This window comes from Pygoscelis adeliae, unplaced genomic scaffold (assembly GCF_000699105.1).
Source record: "Pygoscelis adeliae isolate BGI_AS28 unplaced genomic scaffold, ASM69910v1 Scaffold26, whole genome shotgun sequence".
NCBI lineage: Eukaryota > Metazoa > Chordata > Aves > Sphenisciformes > Spheniscidae > Pygoscelis > Pygoscelis adeliae.
The window spans coordinates 5445596-5470715 of record NW_008825104.1 but is presented as its reverse complement, the minus strand read 5'-3'; the positions used below and the strand labels follow the sequence as shown (position 1 = coordinate 5470715).

Here is a 25120-nt window from a genome sequence, read left to right as displayed (position 1 = left end):
ACTCAACCACTTCCCTGGGCAGCCTGTTCCAATGTTTAACCACTCTTTCAGTAAAGAAATTTTTCCTTACATCCAATCTAAACCTCCCCTGGCGCAACTTGAGGCCATTTCCTCTCGTCCTTTCACCAGTTACTTGGGAGAAGAGACCAACACCCACCTCGCTACAGCCTCCTTTCAGGTAGTTGTAGAGAGCGATGAGGTCTCCCCTCAGCCTCCCCTTCTCCAGGCTAAACAACCCCAGCTCCCTCAGCCGCTCCTCATAAGACTTGTTCTCCAGACCCCTCACCAGCCTCGTTGCCCTTCTCTGGACACGTTCCAACATCTCAACATCCTTCTTGTAGTGAGGGGCCCAAAACGGAACACAGTATTCGAGCTGTGGCCTCACCAGTGCCGAGTACAGGGTCACGATCACTTCCCTACTCCTGCTGGCCACACTATTTCTGATACAGATACTTTTAGTTCTGTCAAATAATTAAAATACCTGTTGTGTGACTGTTCATAAATAAAGTCTTTGGGATTGGAACCAGATGCTGAATGAAATCAAGACTACCGGTCGTAATCTGTAGCACCTTAACTGATCTGCACAGTTTACAAAATCCTTATTCTGGTATCCACTGGGGTTCCTTTGCCTTTGTCCAAAGCTGCAACTCCTGCAAAGTGGCTTCTGAGTTAAATTGTCAAGCAGTTGTTCATCTATTTATTTGTTCTTTTGTCTACTGCAGCATTTCCTTTACATTTGCAGTACTGTTGGCAAGGTATATTGATAATGCAATCTATGACTTTTATTTACTCTCTGTGTGATTGCTGCAATCCTAATAAAGTTTTCATCCAAGTGTTAGATGTCTGACTAAGATCTAGGATCCCAGTCATGATTAAGAAAGACCCATTGTTTTAGGAATCCCAACACTGCTCTGTAACATACACAGGTGAATGGGAGGGGGATCTTTCTCCATGGAAGAATTTTAAGGAGGTTTTCAGCATAATTCCCAGAGAATTTTTTTATTTTTAATTAAAGCCTCATCTTTTTTAACATAGACAATATCGTATGTACAAAGGGCTAAATATAAACATAAAATATTCTTAAGTATGGAGTGCATCCAGATAGTGTCTCTGCTATGTGGTGTACAGCTGGGTGTCAGTAACACTACTGGCATCTGAGCTTGCAATGCCTTATATTGTTGATTCGTCGGGCAGGAGAGTTAGATTTGCAAAGGAGAAAAAGCTATGCAATTTAATTTTCCCACTTTAAGTTTTGAAATGAAACTGAATAAAGATTATTTTGTGGGTTTTTTTTAAAACCACATTTTACAGTGAAAATGTCTCAAAAACACATGTTGCCAGTGGCCAAAACCACTTGTGGAACCTATACTGCTTTTGAAGCTGTCATGCCCCTCTCTCGGAGGGAATAGATCCAACCAGGTTTTATAGTACACCTTGGTGCTGGTGGGGTTTACAGCACCTTGTGGGTTTGTATGGTGGAGAGAATGACGTGCATGTGGCTGCCCAGTGGCTCAGGTGCTGAGCAGTAGGTCAGCAAGTGTTGGCAATTCACACATATGTTCACTTAGACTGCAGTAAGGGAAGTCTGAGAGAGATGTAATTTAGATTTGAGTGATAACCCTATTTCTGTCCCACACCCTTCCCTCTCTTTAGGTCAGGGGGTTTCAGTAGGATTCCTGGATAAAATTTAACTTTCTTACTGATTGTCTGAAAGTCATTATATCTTTCTTCTTGGAAACAAAAGGGCGTTTTTAAGACATGATCTTCATTCACCTCTGAGGGATGCTGTTGTACATTGCCGATTCCTGCTTGAATTTGCTTGTGGGGGTCTTTGTATTTTGCAAGAGAGGGGTTTTTTCCTTATTCCATATCAATGAGTCTATGAGCCAGATTCAGCTGAGATAGCTCCTATAGAAGCAAGTTCTGCTTATTTTTAATGCATTCTGTGTAATGTTGTTTTCTGAAGCTACAGTCTCCTCTTCAAATACATTGCACAAGAAATGATGCATCTCCCTCTAACTTGACTCCAGAAGATGTTCTAGGACCATGAAGTATGCAGTGTACAGGCCATATTTTATAGTCATGTACAGTATCTGGATCCCTGTTGCCCAAGTCAGGGAGATGCTGATGCAAATAATCTGATAGAACTCGAGGCTGGTTTCTGTTAACCTCTTGAGTAAATATCTTTTATGTGACCTTTTTCTCCTACCACTCTAAGAATCAAGAGAAAGCCTGAAACACAAAATTTCTTATGCAATATGACATGACAACGTTGAGCAGTTGTTGCCAAGGCTTTCAGTTCTCATTAATTATATAGTAATTTCACAGCTCCTTGGAAAAATATGTTTTAGTACTTCTTTCTCCTAGGTGATGGAAGGAAGCTTCTGTTATTTCTCCAGTAACACTGCAGACAGACGCTAGGATTATTCCCAGGATCCTGCTGTCTTTTCTGTTCAATCTCTGGCAGTCACTGAGAAAAGAAAGGAGATCAAGTAATGTGGTTCCTGCAGTACTAGTTAATTCTCTGATAATTTTTTCACAGATGCAAGATACGAAAAAAGCCCTAATAATTTGTGCTCATCTAAAACAAGAGAAGACTGTGGAAAAGAGTGGTTTTCCAGTCTTCAGGTTCCATGAGCCTTGTATATATTATTTCTGAGTCAAGTCTCCCATCAGTGTTACTGCAGTAGATGATCTTTACATTTTAATGACTGTTATAAAATAAACTAGTCACACATTAAAGTGATAACCTGTTTAATGCTGAATACAAGTTTTAAGTAAGGCCTGTAAGCACAGCTCTTCAGTGATCTTCCTTTGAAGAAGTTAAAAAATACTGTGTGTCTTAATTATTATTGCCATCAGTTTTAGCACAAGTTAAAATTATATTTGAAGTTAAAATTATATTTGACCGCTGCTGTATATCTTGCAGCTGTTGGTTTTGCAGTCAGTAAAACGAACAGCTAAGACACATGCCCTATTTTCTCATAGCTAAACTAATATGAAAGGAAAACATGAAAGCTATTTTATTATTCTGACAAAATCTAAAGATAACAAAATCAGTTTTCTTCAAAAGCTAAATGACTGCCTGTCAGATTGACTATATTCTGTTTTTAAGATACTCTTGTAAATTTATACTTAACAATATTCTTAAAAGTTGATGAAATATTTGACACTTGTTATACTGGTAACTCTACAGTGAAATTTGGCGTAGAGGAGAGCAGTTAAAGTGGTACCTATTTGAGTAGACAAGACAGATTTAATTGTAAATTCTAATTTAAAAAATAAATATTTTTCTTAAGCTGAAGACGTGAAGGATTCATATCTAATATTTTCCAGAAGTGGCTGACACTGACTATATCTGTAGTTTGCTCTAGCATTGCACTTTTTAAAAGCATAATTAATTTAGCATATGAGAGATCTAGCACACTAATGCTTTTAATTCAGAGAGGATTGAAAGCCTTGATTTCCTTGTATAATTGGTAAATCTAATGAAAGGAGACTTTTTTTTTGTATCACTGGGATCTGAATGTAGTCTTCCCAGTGAGAAACTTGCTGTCTTTGGACTAATACTGTCCACTGGAGTGGAGCCGCCTCATTTTTCTCTGCTGGAACATAAAGGGAAGAATCACAGCAACTCTTTCTCAATACAATTATTTTTTAAAAAGTTTCTTCCTACCTTTCTCCCTTGCAAGGAAGTAATTTGACAGTGACTGTAACCCAGCCTAAATGCAGACTGCTGTCAAAACAGATAGCCCATTCTGGTCCCGGCAGCCTGTTCTGGGTTCTCTTGTGCAGCCAGCCACGTGGTCAGCTGAGCAGTGAGCAGTCTCAGCTAAAAACTGGTTGGTTTCTCCAAGGCTTTTCACTGGGTTAATTTGCAACCAGCTGTGCCACTGTCACTGCAGCAAATGCCAGTCCTGCAGGCTTTAAACCTGTTGCTTGGAGATCATACGTCCCTGTCTTCAGAGTCATCTTCTGCATTGAGGAAGATAACATAATACGCACACTCTCAAATCTGTGATATAAGTTCAAATTAATCAAGCAATGGATGGAACTAGGGCTTAAGCAAGCTAGACAACATAGCTAGAGCTTGAGTTGGGAGGAAGACTCTTTTCTACACTGTCCCCAGGATATTTAATTTCAAACATATTACTGTTGACAGCTTCCACAGCAGGAGAGATTGAGCATTAAGTGAACAGCTCTGTTCTGGGCTTCCACCAGGTTATTTCAAAAGTGGGCTTCCAAGCACTCACACTGCACAAGAAGACAAGAAGCATAGAAGAAAAAAAGAGCTCCAGAAAACCACCTTTCCAAGAAGTCCACCTCCCTGTCTCATACTGTCTCTTCTGTCCTGTGTGGCATGGACAGCCATTTTCTATGAGGTCAGTTGAAGGCCATAGTGCAAGTGCAAGCCTGCTGGCTATATTTGGGCTCCGAACGTTATGCCTAAAGAAAGGAGAATGATGTTTGAATTCCAGTGACTTCACTGACCAGCTTCTCTTATCTGAAAATCTGAGGAGGCGTTTTGTGGACAATTAATGCTGGAGATGATTCTGCAGTCTCTGATCACACAGAAAATCCTGCCCTTGACCTGATGAGGCTTGTTGGTTCAAATATAAGCTTGCAGGCAGTCCAAAATTTTCCAGGAGTTGTTCACAGTGGTAGCCAAAACTTGCATTTTGAGGCAACGGTCATCGGAGAGAACTGCTGGTTTGATATCCTCAGCTACATCCAGATTTGCTCTTCTAATTTAATGCAAGTATAGTGGAGCTGCCAAAGCTACTGCAGAGGATACCAGTTTTGTTAAATTCATCTGTGCTGCAGTATTTTTGCTTGTCTTTCTACATGTTGCAATACAACGTGTTCTTCTGAACTTTCTTGCAATACTCCTCTCTGCCACTTCATCTGAGAATCACCATATGCATGGGAGCTGTTTGTGGGCTTAGCTGCCCCTCAGCTGTAAGTTTTTCAGGCTTGCCCTGTAGAATTCAGAGAAAATTTTATGTTGATGGTAGCTGTGCTCCAGTGCTACCCAAATCTCAGCAAAAACAAAGGGTGCTAAGTAAACTCCCTGACTACTCATTTTAACATCCACCCAGAAGGCCATCTCACACAAGTAGTATAGACTGATTTTGACTTCTAGAAGATCTCGGGCTTGGGAGAGCAGCACTCGGTCTCTCTGATGTTGACATTTCTCACTGTCACCATCCTGAGAAAATACTGTTATTCGCTACACATTTGTACAGTTCCTGCTATTCGAAGAATAAAAGAAAGATTTTGTTGTTTACGACAGAGAAGATGGCTTGGACTCTGTGGATTTTGTTGCTGCTCTAGGATTCTTCGGTAATCACTGGCATTAACCTGCCAGGGGTAAGGCAGGGGTTATGGTTTCATGGAAGCAGGAAACGTGCACACTGATGTTCAAAAGATTCCCAACTCGATAGATTAAGACAATTGCAGTAGGACACATACTGACAATAACCTTTGGAGCACAGTAGCTGGCATATAAGAAAGATTCTTGCTGAAGTGTTCTGCTCACAGCGTGTGCTATTTTCTGGGAAGTTTTAAGGACATTCTCTTTCACTTGGGTGTTACAAAGCACCCGTAATTCATGAAAAGGGCTGTGAATTATTTTACAAATGTGGCTGAAACTCTTAGTAGTGCCAGACAGATGAGAAAGCATGCCTGCATTTCACTTCAAATACACATAACTTTGGGTTTATGGCTAGTCTTTCTCGTTCACGTTGGCTGGTTATAGACTGTGCTAACCATTAGTTTTTTAGTTAAATGGAACCCATTGGTGTCACTATAAGACATTATCCTGACGTACTTTAAGTCAGCTGGACAGTTGCACATCGCAGATTTAGAATATGTTAGACAAACTTTAGTGTGATGGAAATACTGTTGAAATCCATGGTAACACTTTAGTTGCTTTTAGTGGAACCAGCATATCATCTAATAGTTGCATTTTTTGTTTACATTAGCAGAAGTTGTATGCTGGAGGATGTTGTTCTTCCATCCTGTATATAACAAGAACTAGAGAAGAAAAATTATTCTGAGAGTAGCTCTTCTTCTGTAGTTGGAGTATGACCCTGTCACTGTTAGGCCTGCTTCTGTGTGTATAAAGGAAAAACAGATTCTTGTAATACAGAAACTTAAAAAGAAATTGTGATTCTTGTTTTATTGCATGTTTTCCAGTGAGAACCACATATGCAACAGGGGTGGGGGTAATGCAACAGTGAAGCTTACAGTGGAGCTTGAGAGGCGTTGCCTTAGGGGACAAAGAAATACACTTGTGAGACAAAAAAGGACTTTGCTAGTTCTTCTGTTCTGATCCATCTGATCTAATGATTAACATTAGCCTATGCAGATGCTTTAAAGGACTTTTTTTAGACTTGCTAATTATTAAATGACTGATTGCAATTGCAAACAGGTGCCCCCCCCAGCTTTTGCTCCTTTTAGAGAATGTACGTGAAAATATGCTTTTGTAATTTTAGCTGTGATTGAATTAGAAAACTGTTCCCTAGTTCTCATTGTCTCTCATTCAGTGTACACAGATACTTGACTACAATATTGGCATTTTCAATTATGAGTAGTCTTCAAAAAAAAAAATCAAAACCATAAAACCCCTTTTTTACAACTATTACTTTTTTTCAGGCAATAATAAATAGCACTATCACCCCCAACATGACATTTACTAAAACATCCCAGAAGTTTGGCCAGTGGGCAGACAGCAGGGCGAATACAGTCTATGGCTTGGGATTTTCATCTGAACATCACCTTTCAAAAGTAAGTATGACAGTAGCAACTATTCAGCTAGTCAAGTGGCTTAAGACTATTTGATTCCTGCTTGTTGTTTCTTGACTCAGTGCTCACTGCTGTTGTTATTTAAAAATAATTTACAAAAAAATGTTCTGTATCAATCCTTATAATGTAAAAAGACAAGACAAAGAGTGATACCTGCAAGTTTTCTTTTAACTGATGGAGGAAAGGAGGGAGATTTATGCTATCACAGTATATGTTGTTAATGCTTTCTAATTGTTCATTTGTTAGGTTTCTCTTTTTTTAAAGTTGCTCTCCCATTACAGTTTTCCATGATAGAATTTAAAGGAGTGGACAATTTAGTGTTTCTTCTGTATTTAGATCTCCTAGAAAAAAAATTGTTGGTAGTCTTCAGATGCTTTTTTGTCTTTTAAGCCACATTCACTTTCACTTTTCTACTATGTATTGCATCAAATTACAGATATTTCAGCATCTGCAGGCGTAAAGTAAAGCTAGTGGGAAATATATTCAGTGTAAAAGAAAACGACATTTTCTTGTTGGAATACAGAAGTTTGTTTACTAAAGAAACTCTGTGCCGTACGTGAGGGTTTTTTTCTGGTCTACTTGTGCAGGAGGCAACTACACCTTATTCCGAGGAAAGCAGTAACCCGTTTCTCAAAGTGATGGTATAGTTCCTCTGAGCACCAGGAACCTGTACAAGCCAATGTCATTTTTCTCCAGATGAGGAATTTCAGTTCAGTTTAAGAACATGTCTCTACATTAAGCAGAGAATTTTCATCTTTGAAGGATACAAAAGATCTGGAAACCCAAGTGCAATAAAAGGAATGTATAGTACATGTTTAAGTAAGGAATAATGATTGGCTTGTTATTTACAAAAAAAAATAATGATACCAGCCCTTTTGAGAAAGCAATTGTCGCTATCCAAGGACATGGGCCTGTTAGAAAACCATTAAAATGAGAACCAGTACATCTGCTTTATTTGGACAAGTGTTAAACCTGTAAGATTTCTTCCTTTCATAACCAGCTAGCTTTCATTTCCATGAAGCAGTACAAACACAGGAAATTCTGAATGATACTAACTTTGCATGTGTGTTTGTGCATCTATCATTGCTTCAGTGAACTTGGAAACTCTGTTACTTACTTAAAATGGTGTGTGTGTCCTGGAGGCACTTGCTTACCAAGTGGTAATAACCTTTCTTAATATTTCAAGGGACTTAGCATAAATGCTAATTTAGTTTACCTCTCTCATAGACTATCTTGTTTTTCTTAATCACAGAATGCTTCTTTGGAGGCAAAGTATCATGCTGTAGTCATGCACGCTGTGTTTGCCAGACTTTAAATACTAGGTTATCCTTGCCAGTGAAAATATTTTGGGTTTTTTATCTGTCCTATTCTTGACTCTTTTCTTGCTCTCCCCATGTGGTACTTACTTCCTTCTTAATGACAGTTGTTTCAATCCCATTCTTCCACTGACCTCAAACAGTTGGCTAAGAGTTTTAAGTATGCCCTTGGCTTAAAACTTTATATTGCTGTTGAAAAAATCTGAAAAGCTACAGTAGATATTTTGTCTTAAGTATGTGTTTGATCAGCAGTTACTCGGATTGCTGTGTTATATGAAGAATATGCAAATCTGTTAAGAAAAATACCAAGTGACAGACCTTTTATGAAGCTTATGGTGATGAATCTTCAGGACCTTTTCAGCAAACTGTTCCTGTTGTGTTATATCTTAATTATCAAACTAATATTCATGTGATTGTGTTATATCTTAATTATCAAACTGGTATTCATGTGAGCTGAAATTGCTGATCGTTGATACTAAAATTCATAAAGGTAAAACTTTTTGGGTTATTTTAAAATTAACAAACATATTTGATGGGGGAAAGGAAACTTTTCTTTAGATTACAGTCTATTCAGTCACTGGAGTTGGTAGATATGTTGGTCTTGGAGTCAGAAAAGCTGAATTAGAAACCCTGGATCTGCTGTGTAGCTTTAGAGAAATCACATCTATATTCTCTTTCTTGTTTGTCTGCTCAGATTACTAACTCTCACTTCTGTGCACTGGCATTGTAGTCAAATTTACCAGAGTACTCTTTGGTACCTCTAGCACTGTAGGACATGAAATCTAATTTAGGACTCAAGGTACTACTGGATTTTAGTAATAGGGCTAACAAACTGTATTAATGGATTTGTTCAGAAACAGGTTGCTTCTAGAAGTTGCCTTAAAAATTGATTCTGGAACGTCTTCTGTATTTGATTTATCAAAGTCCTTAAGTGAACAGCCCTGTTGTATGTAATTTGTTTTGCGGTAGTGTCTCTAGTCCCCAGTGAAATACTTCAAGTTCCAGGGAGCAAAAGACATCCTGCAACGACAAAAAAACTTCATCTAGTCCATGACTGATTTCAACAAGTTAATGAAGCAAATAATCAGAGCAGATAAGAATAAACTGTTTATTCTCAGATCATTGTCTGCTTAGCTTATAGTACATGTTTGACTTTTGGACTATTCGTTTTTGATTCATGTGCCTTTGTCCTCCTAAACTAATTACTAGGGTAGAGAGCAATAGCGGTAACCTCTTTCTGTACAATTATTGTGACTGAGAATTAGCAGGGTGAGAATATCTGATAGAATAATAATGGCACTCTAATCAACTTCACATACAAACAGTATAGAAGAAAATGAATTAAACATTTATTTATCTTCATTAGACCTTTGCTCAATATGTTAGACCACAAATTCACCTCAAGATTGTTCCATCAGAAGTCGGTGATACCTGAAAGAGGATTCCTGTGTTGAAGAATATTCCTTTCACAGGATCAGGATTTGCTAGCAGAGTCCCTCATGCTGCTGCAGTAGGAGGAATAGAATGTCCCATGATTTTCAGAAAAAAAATGAGATTACTTTCTCATTCAGAATATAATTCTTTGCTTTTGATAGTATCCTGATGTATGAGAAGAAATATTCCTTTTCAGGTTTGCTGTCTGTCTTACCCCTTTGAATTAGTTGACCTGATTTATTCCATATAACTTAAGAGTATGCTAAATGGCAAAAGTGCCCCCACAGATACCCTCTTGTAGTCTCCCTGCACAATTTTTCATCTTTTCCTTAAAATATTGATCCTCCAGAGAACCTTTCCATTCATACCATGAGATCTCATCTTTATTATTCAGGAATTTTATCAAGAGATTGCTGTTACCCATCCCCTGACTATCTCAAGGAATTCTAGTAAATCTGTGAAAATTTCCACTACATTAGTCTTGTTGGCTCTTTCTTAGAATGTTATCTATTTCTCTCTTACATATCTTTTTACAGTTTCTACCACTGTGATACAGAAGATCATATTTACTGCCTTGTACATCTTCAGCCATTTATTCTAAACCTCAGCATCATGTTTTCCATTTACCAATCCTTTGGTCTTAAAGCTGATTTAAATAATAGGTTACGCATCAGATTTTGAGGTCTATGTACAAGTCTTAAATAAGTATCATCTAGTTCTGGTGATCTGTTGCCGATTTTATCATCCGTTCTGAGACGTTTTTTGATGCTGGATTAGACTTTTAGGGTGATATCTTTTGTCTCCTTCTATATTCAGGAAACGTATGCTTTTAAATAACCTGACAGGTGGAATATAGGATACAAGTGGAGAAGAATGATATTTCCTCAAATACTAATAGCCTACCAGGAGAAGTAGTTTAAAGACAATAAGGTTTTTTAGGTCTTGCATAGCAAGTGAAGTTCTGATTGAAAATAGTTGAGGAGATTGTGTCACACAAAGGGTAGCCTTCGTCCCTTCTAAATACATGCAGTGCAAAACAATTTCTTTGTGTGCTGCTGCCAGAGACATTTAGAAGCTATTGGTGAAGCTTCCAGTGTTTTTGTAGAATCATTTCAGTCTTAAGATGATCATAATAAGATAATGTTCTGTATAAAAGTAGTAGGAAACAAAAACAAATGCTTGGCTACTATAGCAATTAGTGTCGTGTCAAGCTGAGATCTATGAAGCCAAATTTTTCTCTAGTCAGAGAAACTAGGTCCTATTCTTAATAAATTGATTTAATGTCTCAAATTTAAGGGTGCATGTATTTCTAAATTGCTGCTTTAGCTATTTTCTGGAAGAGGTACATGTAGCATAGAAATCAAGCTTCATATGGCAGTTCAATGTGCAATTCTTGAATTTAGTGTTCAGTATATGCAAATGTTTAGTTCAATGAATTTGTTCTTTGACTTGATTGATGTCAATGAACAATCAAGAAATGAACTTGACTCAATATTCCCACTGCTGCTTTCCTAATTAGCTATTGAAGTTATAAATGCTGTTAAAATTTGGAAAGAAATCAGTATTGTTTCAGTCATGAAAGAATGAAGCCCATTGAAAGCTCTAGGCTAATAGTGACCACAGTAGGCTTCAGAACCAGATCATTTGTTGTCAGGAGGAGAGTAAAACCTGACTCTGAGAGCAGCTGTGTAAGGCAGCTTGTCACTATTATTAGCCATCTCTGAGGTGAGGTTTTTTAACACTATCAATCAGGAACAGATTGAACTTTGTTGCATCATAATTTTCCTGACATATGAACAGTGTATGTTATGTCTGAAAGGTACTGAAATGTATATCACTGTGTAACTCGCTTAAATAAGTATCTAATAAAGAGAAAAATTTAAAAATTCTATTGACAGAATTTGACTTTGTAAAATGTTAAGTACAGCATTCTGTTCTGCATGTAATGTACTACTTCACGCCTACTCTTTCTCTTTTTCCTTTTTTTTAAAAACATATGTACCTTCAGTTTGCTGAAAAATTTCAGGAATTCAAAGAAGCCGCACGACTAGCAAAGGAAAAATCCCAAGAAAAGATGGAGCTAACAAGTACACCCTCTCAAGTGAGTCTTATTGCCTGATGCAAGCCTAGTACTTCATATCTGTGCTACTTACTGTATTGCATCTTAAACACACATGTTGTATTAAAAATGAATCGGGTACTTCCAAGTTACCCTGAATCCTCTCAACAGTCAGCTAAAAGTGTCAAGAAGTCTAAGAATACATTTAACATACACTACAGAAGTGTCAAAGGGACTTGCTTTGAAATAAAATTGGCCTTTTGTTTATTCCCATTCCTTTCTTTGAGCTTTCCCCAGAAAATGAGTAAACATGGTGAGTAGTTATGTAAGTAAATCTATAATAAACACGTTTTGTGGTTTTTCTTACTGTATCTATGAAACTTAAGGTGGTGCACTGTAAAGGACTTCTATAGAAGAATCATTACAACTAAAATCAAAGTTAAAACAGCAATCTTTTTTTACTTATTTCCTACTGTGTAGTATTCACTTGTGAAATGTGTTGAAGGAAGATGACAGATTCACATGCTGGTTCTGGAGTTTTATTACAGTTAGCCGTGATGTAAAAGACAGGTTTATAAAAGGTATCTCAAAACATGAACTGGGTTAATACAGGCCTAACAGGAGGATAAATTGATATAGTCACATTTACATTAGTCATGCCTAAAATTAGTTTGCTTGAAAACGAATACTTTGAATTTGCTTTGAAAAAAGAAATTGCATGAGGCTTTTATGCCCTTCCAGTCCTGCCCTCCCCCGCCCAGTGTTTCTGGCTCTGTGTGTAGCTATTTGCTTTGTTTTAAGCAATAGTGAAGACAAAGGTAATTCCTTCTCTTGGAGGATGAAGCAGCTTTAAAACTACAGCAGGGGTTCCTGAGTTGAGTAGGGTTAATGCAGTTGAGTCTTTTTTCTGGGGAGTCTTCATTCATTGAATCAGTGCATCTCTTGGGTATTTTGCACTGTAAAATGCTCCTGATCTTTGATGGAACAAGGATGGCAGGCAGTGTGCAACATGCTGTATGAATAGTTTTATTGCCACCAGAAAGCTACATCGGGTGTCCTTCCAAGAGAAGTCAGTGGAAACTACAAGAATGTACACAATGAACCAACCTCATGTTGTTTTCCCAGTAGGCATTTTGCCCAAGTGCTAGGTTGGCTTTTGCTATTAACAGGAAACCGCTTGCTCTGCTGTAACAGGAGAAAAATAAGGCAGTCTTTTTTTATTCATTTTCTTGACTGTCTCTAAATTTCTAATAAATTCCATAAATAAACACAGAGATAATGGAAGTAGATATTTCAATATTATAACCTAATATACACTTGGCTTTAGAAACAGTGAAGTGCTTCAGCCAGGCCTCTAGTTACTCGATATTATAGGCAAAACAACTACTCTGCTTCTCTTTTAACATGTTGATTAATAGTCTGGACTCAGAAGTTAAATCTGACACTGTCGAATAGAGTGATGACTTACTTGGTTTGGACATCAATTTGAACTACTCACTCAGAGACAAGATGCTTTCATCTAGCAGCTGCCCAGAGTTAAAGCTTTCTCTTAAACTATATGAGCTGTTAATATTGTTCATTTTCCTGTACAGATTTCTTTTTATACTTGGAACCTAACATTTTGTACTGTAGGCAGTTACAGAAGTGTTACCTTGAGCGATTCTATAATGCACGTTGAGAGCTACAATTTAATTACTGCACACTTAGGAATAATTTCATATTCAGGCCTTACTTTTCATCTCTTGGCTTTGCGCTGCGTTGATAAGTTAGCGTATTATTCTGAAAGATACAGTTAGTGCAAGTGCTGACACATCAGCATAATAGTCTTCACATACTTAATGCATCTCATTAGTTCCCCAGAGGGAAGGGAGTTGAATCAGGAACTTCAGAGTTTGGAGCAGATGAGAAGTGATGGCTTCATGGCAAACTGCAGCACTTCCATGGTGCTGGGGCTCATTCAAAGAGATGTATAACTGGGGGAAGATGGGTGCTTGGTAGTGGGGAGGGAAGGTGGGACCCTAGAGGCGTTTGAAGGAGCACTTGCTGTCATTTTGATTATCTGCCAAAAAGTGGCTGCAAGGCAAATAATTCAAGTGTTGCCTTTCTCAATCACTTTACAGCTCTTCTTTCCCTTTTGCAAAGTAATCCTTTGCAGAGAGGGCGAGTAAAAGAGGAAGGAGGTATTTTCAGTGGCCAGTCGAGACTTCGCAGGAACCTGGCTTTTTCAGGAGGCTTTGACAGGAAAGGCATTGGGAGGTAGTGTGTGAGTAGTGAGCTCTCTAACAGTAACCCAGTTAGCTACAAGCGTCAATCCCTCTGCTGACTTGGACTTGCAGATATCCTTCTGCATTAAATTAATGATAGGTAGGAAGATACTGCATATCAAAACTGGAAAATATACATGTCAAACTTAAATAAAATGTTATATTTCTCTTGGTACTGCTTTAAAAAAAGCCTTTATTATTTACCAATTAATTAAAGTACCAGATAATGGTACATTGCCTACTCTCTCTGCTACACAATTCTAAAAGAGAAAAAGTACATGTGCTTTTTTCTGCATTCAGTATGTCCCTACAGATTGAATCTTTATTAAAATATCTATCTATAACTACTGTAACAAAACCCTGCACAAGGTATTTGCTGTTCACTATTGTTTGATGTAACCCTCCACATACTACTGGTATGTGTGAGTTTCAATTCTGAACGTCCTGCAAAAACTTCTTGTGAAACTAAGGAGAAATAGAAAACAAGAGGTAACAACAGAAATATCTCAGAAATAGAATATGTATTTGTAGTTCAAGTACTTACCAGAGTTAGCCATGTTAAAACTTAAGCACAATCTTACCTAAAATCCACTGAAGTTAGGTTGCTTCTCTAAGGTGTTACGAGCTTTAGCAAAGTGCTGGTACTATTTGGTATTTCCACCACAAAAGTGCCTCAATGGCCAGGAAGTAGTAGTTCCATGTTGAGTATTTTTTGGATATACTGTTTCATCTGATGGCATGTATTCTTTGGCTTTTTTTTGTGTGTGTGTGAAACATGTAGTAGAAAGAAAACAATACATAGTCCAATTTGCAATTACTTAATAGCAGGAGTTCCTTTTCCCCTAAGCTATGCTGCTGCTAATTTTAAACTCTGCATTCCTACTGTTTCTATAATAGTGCCTCTTCTCCTCCTATTTACCAGCAGGCTTTGCTTTAATTTCCCAGAATATCAGATAATATATAAAATCACCGTTTACCTTACTGTAAAAAGAACTTAACTTGTCCAGAGGAAGACAGTGACCTGGACGAACAAATTACAAGACAGATGCTGCTTTGTTATGTGTAAGTCCCACCGAGTGCACGGTGCTGTCCTGAAATGAAGAGGAAAGCATTGTTTCTGTGTCACAGAACTTGTGCTTTCAACCCATCTGTATTAAGATGGATTCATATAATAATACACACTTTATCTATATCTGGAATGTCTGGGGGCTTCGGTCTAGAAAGAAGTTGTCTATTTTGGTACTTCTAAGACCACCTGTGCACACAGGTACCCCATCTGGTGTCCCTTTAATTCAGCCTTAGATAGTAAAGCTTTGCAGTGCTTTTATCTTGTTTATATAAAACTAAAATACTGGCTCCCCTGCTGTGCCACCTCCTATTTCCCAGACCCGTCTTTTCATATAGGGAATTATTTTGCTCATGTCAAAAACTCATGGATCTTACAGTGACAAGCCACCCATGGTCTATTTTCAATTACAAGCTTGCCTGTGCACTGAAAGAGCAACACTTTGATCTGGAGTTCACTGAGCTGCATGAAGCAATAGCCTGAAAACTGTGTCTCTCCCCTCTCTCCCCCCTTTTTTTTAAACTAACCTTAATTAGGTTCAAGTATAGAACCAAATAGAGCAGTTTGTGCGGTTTGCAGTCTCACCCCATCAGTCTTACAACCAACTGGAATCTGAACCTCAGTTCTTCTTTTTCTCTAAGCAAGAATCTGTCCTCAGAATCTACTTCTTTTGACCCCGGTCATTTCAGATTAAGACCTCTGTTAATTTCTGAAATTGGTGAGTAGTTTACTAAAAATAGTCTTGTCTGTGACTCTGAGCCCCTCCTATGCAGACTATTGGGAATAGCTATTGCCTGAGAAGTTTTAGAATCACAACATTTTTTAGTGCAAGGAGTGGATTGGTTTTGGCAAAATGGTCATGGTTTATCACCTGTTGGCTTTTTCTTTGTAGAAGTACAAAATTTACTTACAAAGCTTGTGAAAAAAGTAGCTTTCTGGGATGTTATGTGAATTTCTATACTGGAACAAATGTTTCACATGTGTTGTGGTAACTGAATTAGTAGCTGGCAGACTTATGCCATTGCCAGTCAGTACTGAACAGAGAAGCACTATGAAAAACAGCAATGCCAGGGAAGGGTATGGAATACTTAATGGGAAACCAGTATAATACTGTCTAAGAAACCAAGCTGGAGTTGGTTTGGTTTGTTCATTATTTTAGAACCACCTACTCCTCCTTTTCTTCTGTTCTGTATTTAGTCACCATTAAAAGGTGGCTTGATCTGTGCTGTGAAGTCTGTTTGTTTTACTTTAAAGACTCTTTTGTGAGTGCATGCGCTTTGTTTATTTTTGAATTTGAAATTGATTTTGAAATTTAAGGCATCTTTTGATTAATTCCCCTCTGTTATGTTCAGTTTATATACTGTAGGCACTGTCATTTTTATACTGCTTGGCATCACCGGAGTTCTGCATATTCGTTAGGAGGACCAGAGCTCCTTTAGACAGTGCAGATCTCTGACAAACTCTTGAATAGCAAAATATACCTGAGTCAGACTCTCACATTTACATGTCATGTAGAAAAATAGTAATCCTCAGTCCACGTTTAAGTCCAGGACTGGCAAGTGACTTAAAGTTCAGTATCCTCCAGAGACCGACATATGATGCAATAGTGGTTTTATACCACAGGAGAGCTGTTAATCCTTTCTTCTCAAATGCATGAAACACCTATTTGTAGCTGTCATGAGTGGGAAATATCAGGCCTTAAAATATGTCATGGATTTACAGGAAGACTTAGCATTTTCAATTTAAGCACTGTTTTTTCCATATAGTATCCATACAGTTGAATGTTAGAACTAAGTTAACCTGCTCTCCCAGCTGGAAGGGAAGGGTGAAAATCTCTTTTTAAGCTGACCGCAGTTTCTTCCCCAACTCTGTGAAGTCTGGAGTGGATGTGTGAAGCTATAATGGCATGGAATAAAAACTTCATTACATATGAACATCTCACAAAAATGTTTCTAAAATTCTTTTACTCTCTCCAATGAATATAACATGGGAACATATTATTTGTAAACATTCGTAAAGATTTTGTTGAGTGTAAGTGGCTTTTTCTGTTGTCTTTGGTACTTTATTCATAGCCAGCTTCATTATAGTTGGCTGCAAACAAATTATTTATCAGGCAGGGGTAGTTGTGAGTGTGTAAGAGCACTGATTAACGTGTATTATTGGTGGAAGAAATACATACTAGAATCTGATGCTTCTCTTGTACATACAAAATCAGCCCCTAATGAATTTGCAGGCAGTGAACCTTTAGGTATTACATAGACTGTAATGTTTGTCTGCATTAATTTTTGTCACTTGAATTTCATTCACATTAGAAGTCTATGAAAGTGCTTTACTGAAAAATAAGCCTAGATGGAACTTGCACATTTATTTCTCTTCTATTGAAATAATTTTTACGCATTCACGCTTAAAACATTTTAATATGTAGGCTCTGGCTTTATGTATCTAATAATAGTGTTGTAGGAATTTTAGTTTGAAGATACAAGCCATCCAGATTTTGTAGGGTGTGGTATGTATTTTTTAGAATATCTAGTGCAGTTTGGGAAGAGGAGGAAACAAAGGAGAAACTCTTGGGTCCATAAAGGCTTTCATTTAATGTCAGTGGAAACTGTTTATCAAATCAGAGGATAATAATAGACAAAACCATATAATTTGTATAAAATAATTCATTTACCTGTTTATCTTGATAACTCTGCTCTCCTTTCACACTTAATTTCAATTCAATTTCAGTTCAGTAAAATTTTTCTGTAGAAATCAAGATTTAATTTTGACTTTTAAAGTATTAACACTTAAAATAATAGTTTTTAATATAAAATCTTGAATAACAAGATTCTTCCTGAAAGTAGGTAACAGTTTGCATTTATATAATAAAAAAATTACATTTGTATTATAAGTAAGTTTATATCTGTGGAATTAAATCAGTGTAAGCTAATTATTTCTGCTTTTTAATCAAGTAGGCATTTAATACAAAGGTGTGGAATGGAGACACCGGTGCATGTGCATTGTATAACTTGATAAATGGTAAATATAATAGAACTTGAAGTCAGTATTAAAATGTTCTATCACCCACTAATTCGAGTGTAGAGTGAGACATATATCTCTCACTATGTGAGAAATATGGCAGAATAAAAGCAAAATTTTGACAGTTGTGCTGCAAATGCTTAATGTAACTTAAAGTGCAATGGAAACGTTGGTTAAGGGACACCAGAAAGGTGTGGAAGGTGATGATGACAGCCAGATCTTTCTTTATTTAAAAGAACTAAGTTTTTCACCTAGTTAAGTCTCAAAGTCAAAGACAACAATTCTTATAAATGGAGGATCAGATTTAGTATTGGCTTTCAAAAAGCCTTATCCTTGTAAACTAGTTGAAGGCTTCAATTGGAGGCTCAAAATTAAACCCTGATCTTGCAGGATCATGACCATCTTCAGATACTTTGTAATTCCTTCTGAGATTGCTGTTCTTCAGCTTCCTATGCAGAGCGTCAAAGAGCTGGGAAGAAGAGCCGCTGGCCTTCCAGAGACTGTGCTTGTGCTTCAGTTTAATAACATTAAATAGCAGGTTTATCTGTTCCCCATGCAGATGGTAGAAGGCTGTGTGGCCATAGGAGATGCTTAGCTTTTGGAAATACTGTAATTCAGCCGGTCCTCTGCTGTATAGACACCCCTCCATGACATCCAGTGAACGCCATTGATGAAACTCTTCTATCTTAGAGTTAAATGTTACCGCTTGGTTACTAAAAGCCTGCTAAGACATTTTAAAATTGAGAGGAGCTACTACTTAGCTTATATGACGTGCTTATCTCCTGCAAAAATCGTTACTTAAAAAAGAATATAATAGGAAGGAAAATACTAGAATTAAACCACATACAAGGACTGAAAAGCCTATAATAGCCTTAGGATGTGGGCTACAAGGGTGTGCTTTGTATAAAAAAAGTACTTTTTGGTGACTAGAAATTAGCAAATGGTGTTTGTTGGCCAAAACACAAATGTACATGTTGGTGTGATGAAGGGTGATTAAAACCACACCAGTGCCTTCTGCTGGGAAGCAGCCATGAAGTTTTTCAGGTGTCCAGTTACATAGCGGTAGCAGAAGCTGCCTGGGTGTAGCTGTAGTATTCTCCTTCCCAGATAATACCATGACCAGCAAGAGCTAGGCCAGGCTAACGTGCCTACGAAAGTTTTGCAAGGACTCTGCTGAACAAGTGTTCTTTACAGACAGCTCATAGGTGGAACTGTGAACACACCACCAATGGCCCTTCCACTGTTCACTTTGGTTAATAAACTATATGAAAGCTAGATTTTGAAACAAATACCAGAATTGTTTGTTTCATGGTGTTAGAATATAAAGTAAGAGACAAGAATCCTGGGTGTCAATAGTTACCCATTGTGTAGCAGGATGAGAGCTGAATGTAATACCAGGTAAGGGAGAGAGGTCTGCAATAAGCAGGAGGCTGGATACTTGCAAATAATTCATAGGTCAGTTGTGTTTTGTACAAGATAATGTGAATCTTAGGGTAATATACTTCTAAATTAAATTCACATGATGAAATATGACCATGAGGGATGCTGGAAATATGAGCCTGCCATTAATTCTACCTAAAATTTGTGTATCATTTAAGAATTGATGTTAGTGCTTATATGCACATAGCCTTCCTGAGCAGGTCACTTTGTAATTTTAATGTGTTGTTTGTTTTACTTAAGGAATCAGCTGGTGGGGATATTCAGTCTCCTTTAACGCCGGAAAGTATTAATGGGACAGATGATGAGAGAGCGACGCCAGAAGTGACGCAGAACTCAGAACCAAGGGCTGAACCAACCCAGAACGCATTGCCATTTACCCATAGGTACAGATTCCATTCCCACATCCTGATTAAGTGATTCCTGTCTCCTTCCTCGTTAAAGGGACCTTCTCCCATAATGTATGAAAAAAACGCCAAACCCAACCCCACCCCCCAAAAAATGCACTGACTTTCAGATTTGCAATATAATCTTTGTTTTAAGAAAAAAACATGTATGAGAAAATCTCTTGGAATAAGATTTGGGGGAACATTACTTTATAGTTTAATCAGCTTAACGGGAGCCCTTGAACACTGCTTAGTGCAGGTGTCCCTTTAACAGGAAGCATTGTTTCAATGTCTGAGATCTTGGTAAAATTAACTGCTTCATAGACTATTCCAATTAAATTAGTTTTGCACACATTCTTTAAATGACTGATAGGACTGGATGTCAGTCTTTCATTGACGAGTTGGTGGAAGAAAGGGGACTCTTACAACACTTCCGGATTATGAAGTTTAAAGCAGCCTTTAACTGAACAGTTCTCTGACAGTTGAAAACATTTTTCAACTTTTTTTCAAAATATGAGAGAAGTGTAGTTCTGCTTTAGACTGAATTATAATTCGTTGCTCTAGGAATGCTGTGCTCTGTTGTTCTTTAAAAAAGCTAGGACTTTTTATTTAATGATACAAATAATGAGTTAAGATGGATATATCTCACCTATTAGAAATGATTGTAAATGGGTCACTCTCAATAAAACACAATGTATTGAGACCATGGAGAGTAACAGAAACATTTAATAACCTTAGAACAGAGCTAGAAATACTAGATATATTTTTTTAAACGTTGTGTAATTCAGTTTAAATAGAGTTTAAGAGATCTTGGTCAAAGGTTGGGGAATACTAGGATGTCAGCTATGTCATGCAATTCAGAATGAGCAGAGATGGAATTGGAATTGTGCAGGACTTCTTGGTTTTTGTAAGAGAGTAATACTATTAAACAAATCTGGAAAAAATAATATACATTTTCAAATGAGAAAAAAAATATACTTTTGCACTAATTTTTTAACAGAGTGATTGTGTTTATTTTTATACTTCAACTGTCACCAGTGCATCTATTATGTGTTTTAGAAGAAATGGTGCTTTGTAAGAGTGCTATGTGCATGTTGAAGGAGTATTACAAATGTTGCACATCTATCAGTGTTCTGTAATGAGTTCATTTAAACTGTTTGTGTGTTGGAATTCTCTATCAATATTTTTGTGAAAAGGAGTTGTGATAAAGTCCACACATGAGTAGTGTTGTTTGTTTTTTTTAAAAATGATAGCTGCAAGATCTCCCCTGTTGTTCTGCATATGTAAATATGTTTTCTGGTATGCCAATATAGTAACTACGCTTTGCTCTGCATTGAGCATGACTGAAGATACGTCTTGAAACTACCCAGTTGTAATTTTTCATGATGTAGAATAGAGGTTACAAAACTTTTACGTGCTTTGCATTTTTCTATCTACTTCACGTATGCAGTGTGAGTGCCTGGTTTTAGTTTCATGTCCTGTTAAATACCACTAGTAGAAATGGTCTTCTGACAATAACTCGGCATTTTGAGGGTCACTTCTCATGACGATTCTCAAAAGACCGGAGTTTTGTCTTGCTAATGGTAGCTTCAAGTTTGTTAGTGAGCTATTACTGAAGAAAATGCAAATTTTTAAAACCCTTTGAAACAAATTGAATTTGGGACTAGATAAGGTTTTTATTGTAAATAAATAAAGACTTTATTTATTATAAATAAATAAAGATGCATGAAACACATGCATGAAAGAGATGGAAAGTGAAGCCTCCAGGATTGTGTTAGTCCTGCTTAAATGGGCATGTTTTTGTGGAGGCATTTCATAATACTAAATTGGCAACTAGGTAGACAAACCTAGCTGCTTCTGCTGGCTGAAAGGGTGCTCTCTGCAGGCAGTCTGCTTGCCCTGATTTAAAAGAAAAAAAAAATTAAATGTAAAACCTTATACCCTGATCATTGGAGACTCCCTGGGCTTTTTATGTGTCCGGGGTACAGAAGGGGATTGTGTTCCTCCTTGTTCCCTGCCCTTCTGATGATGCTGTGTGTTGGTGACACTCCATGTGTGATGGAGAGGAGTTGCTGAACTGAGCCTTTTCCTTGTGCACCCTGGTAACTCCTGACGATCACTGAGCCTCTTCCTCCTGCACCTTGCATTTCAGCAAAGGTAAAGTTTAGCCAGTGCTTCTGAGTGAGAACAGTAGTGCTGGAAGGGCATTTGAGTGTTGTCTTGTGTGTGGCAATGCTTTTTACATATTTGCCTTTACTCCAGGAGCTGTTAATCAATCACTAGGAGCTTTTCAAAAGAAAAGGCATGGTAGTCTTCCCTCTGATGAGTTCAGCTGTAGGGGACGTGAGGGTCACTGAGGCTGGCTATGCTTCACTGAATTAACACTACCATAGCAAGTTCATTTCTTCCATAAATAGGAAAGCTATATTCTGCTCTGGCATTGACAGTACATACTTATCCTGTGAAGAACGAAAAGGAGTGGTCCTCAGTGTAGGCTGGAGCACAGGGAAGGCATATGTGGGGCTGCACGACAGGAGCCCAGGCAGCCATGGGGCAAGTGTTGGAGCTTCATGGGCAGGATGAGGTGCTGCGGCACTGCACAGCGAGGGTGGCTGGTGAGGTGGGAACTGCGTTGCTGCTGAGAGGGTTGGCAAGCTCAGCCGAGTGCAGGTGTCTCTGTGGCAGAGGACAGGGGTGAAGGTTTGAAGGGAGCTGCTGTCAAAACAGTGATATAGGTAAGGGGTTTTCGTATCTTTGTATGAACTGGAAGGGTCTGACAGGAGTTAAGGTCAGAAATCACAGGTATGGAGGTCATGCTTTAGTCTACATCTTACTACTTGTCATTTTTAATCTGCACACCTGAAAAATGTTCAGTTTGATTTTGTTATAACACGTCCTTGCTGGCCAGATATGTCCTCTTCTGCAAGTGTTCTTCTCTGAGCTTTTTATGTCTTAGTGTAAATAGTTGGGGCCTGTTATTTCAGCAGCGTAAGTGTAGACTACATTGGTATTTATAGTTATTTTCTGACCACTTATACGCAAAAGCTGAAAAACAGAATTACTTAAGTCAGCAGAGTTTTGTTATTAGAACTCAAATTTCTTATTACTTCAGTAAATAGGTGTAAGTATTGAAATAAACATTCTCCAGTATATATCTAAAATCCCATTCATATCCCATGAGCATAATAGAGCAGCAGTCTCGTTGCTTCAATTTATCCTCATCTGGAAAGTCCTAATGCTGTTCACAAGCAGTGTAACTTTAGTCAACTGCTTGAGAGATGAGGATATTAAACAGTTACAAGCCTTGCACAGAAGATAAACTCTTGTAATTAAAAATCTTGCCTTTTTTTAAACTGTCTATGATGGTTAATGTTGAATTATGAAGTAACTTTATTTGGGAACTCCCACATCCTGTAATACACTATAGCCTGAGCACTGCTGTCATGAGTAAATGTTGCCAGAACAAATGAAAGTAAAATGTAGCCTTAGCCTGGCATTAGAACTTTTAAAAATCTTGGCTGAGACACTGAGCAGTCCTTTTCTGAGCAATAGCTAGTCCAGGAAGGCTTTTTTCTAACAGAAGCTAGTTAATCAAATCTAATTTAAAATAATGAAGACTAAAAAAATTACGTACTTTGGTTCTTAAGTAAATCTTAGTTTCCTCAGACATCTTCCTTTTTTAAAAAAATATTTTCCACACTCTTTAAGTTGGGATTTCCCCCCACCCACCCCCCCAGCTGAAAACCGTTGATTGTAAAATGGGGTTTGGAGAGAAAAAAGTTGCTAAAAAATTTTAACTACTTCTGATGTGACTGGCTTTTAAATAAAAGTTTTAATCCTGATGGTGCATAATATACAATTCCTGGTCATCTGAATGTGCCCAAAGAAACACTATACTAGGCTTATTCAGCCTTAGAATATAATTCAGATATTAAAACTGAATAGTGTATCTAGTGAACTCTGCAACTGCTGCTTGGGGCTTTTTGGTAACTGTTTGGTGAACTTGCTCTTTCACCCTTGAAGAGAATATATTTGTTTACAACAAGCTTTATTCCGTTTTTGGCACCTTATGAAGCTGATAAAACACACTTTCAGAAACAAAATGTAAGAGGATTCTTCTGGGACAGATCTTGAAAGTCTTCAATTTTCTGTCAACCGTGACTTGAACCTGTTACCTCATTTTTTCTTGTAATACATAAACTTGGAATTTCTATTACATAATGTTTTGATCAGACAATATATATGTGTGTTTGTTGCTTATTCATTAAAATTCCTATTTTTGTATTCAAACACGATTTTAATAGGGAATTTTGATGCCTTAGTGAAAATGGACTTATTTCAAATGAAGTTTATATCTTAGATATGTTGTTGTCTAGATAGTTTACCATTTAATAATGCTGCATGTAAATCCAATGCTGTACAACAAAGAAAAAACAAAAAACTTGCTGCTAGCTCATGTTCCTTCACTGAGTTTTCATTAAAAGTTGTATGCAGAAATCTGTTTAGTAAATTTTTCGCTTTGTGTGTTAAAACTATTCACTTCTACAAGCTTAAATATTCTAGTTATGTGACAGTAAAGGTACTTTGTGGATCATGCTGAACTGTTAAGTTGGCTTTAAGGAAAAGTTTTGAGTTAATAATTTTTGTGGTGTTTTGTAATTTGAGTTTATACTCAAATCCTAGTATTTGGATGTTCTTTATAGGGTTACGCATAGCTTCCTTACCCAGTAGTCCTGGGGGTGTGTATTTCTTTTTTTTTTTTTTTAAATTCTTGGTTTGAATGTTATTTAACCTTATCATAGGATAATTTCGTGTTGTGAGGAAGCTCAGGAGCTCTCTAATCCAAGCTCCTGCTCAAAGAAGGTCAGCTATGAGATCAGACCAGGCTGCTCTAATCTTTATCCAGTTGGGTTTTGAAAACCTTCTAGAATGGAGATTGATAAAGCCAGGCTTTTTAAAAAGGTTTCTCTATAACATAAAAGGCAGTAACTCTCTTCACATGGCACAGTACTATAATGAACTATGACATTTTAGGGCTCACCGGAGGAACTCTAGTAAATTCATTACTCTGTTGAGAAAAGCTTATTATTTCTGAGGCACACTCAGAGAAGAAACTTGGAGGTGGTATGTTCCTGCTGTCAGTGTAAGCTAAGAACTGGTTAATACAGCAGCTTAGACGTAGGTCTTGACTTCACCTCAGCCAACATGTGTTTGATGTTGTGAAGGTCGTAGCTGTACTGTTCTTCAGCCTCTTGTGCTCCACTGGCAAGACCTTGGTGGTCTCTGGAAGAAGCATGCAGGGAGCGATTGCTCTCCCCTCCCTCCCTGACCCA

The 25120-nt window shown here is 37.6% G+C and overlaps 1 protein-coding gene across 1 annotated transcript in view; it reads left to right on the top strand.

Annotated features, from left to right (window-relative positions):
* Positions 1 to 25120, top strand: part of HOMER1 (homer homolog 1 (Drosophila)) — a 93413-nt gene that overhangs the window by 28820 nt on the left and 39473 nt on the right. The window contains exons 3-5 of the mRNA XM_009327322.1: positions 6658 to 6789; positions 11566 to 11658; positions 19645 to 19787. Coding sequence (XP_009325597.1) covers positions 6658 to 6789; positions 11566 to 11658; positions 19645 to 19787 — 368 coding nt within the window. The remainder of the gene's footprint in view (positions 1 to 6657; positions 6790 to 11565; positions 11659 to 19644; positions 19788 to 25120) is intronic.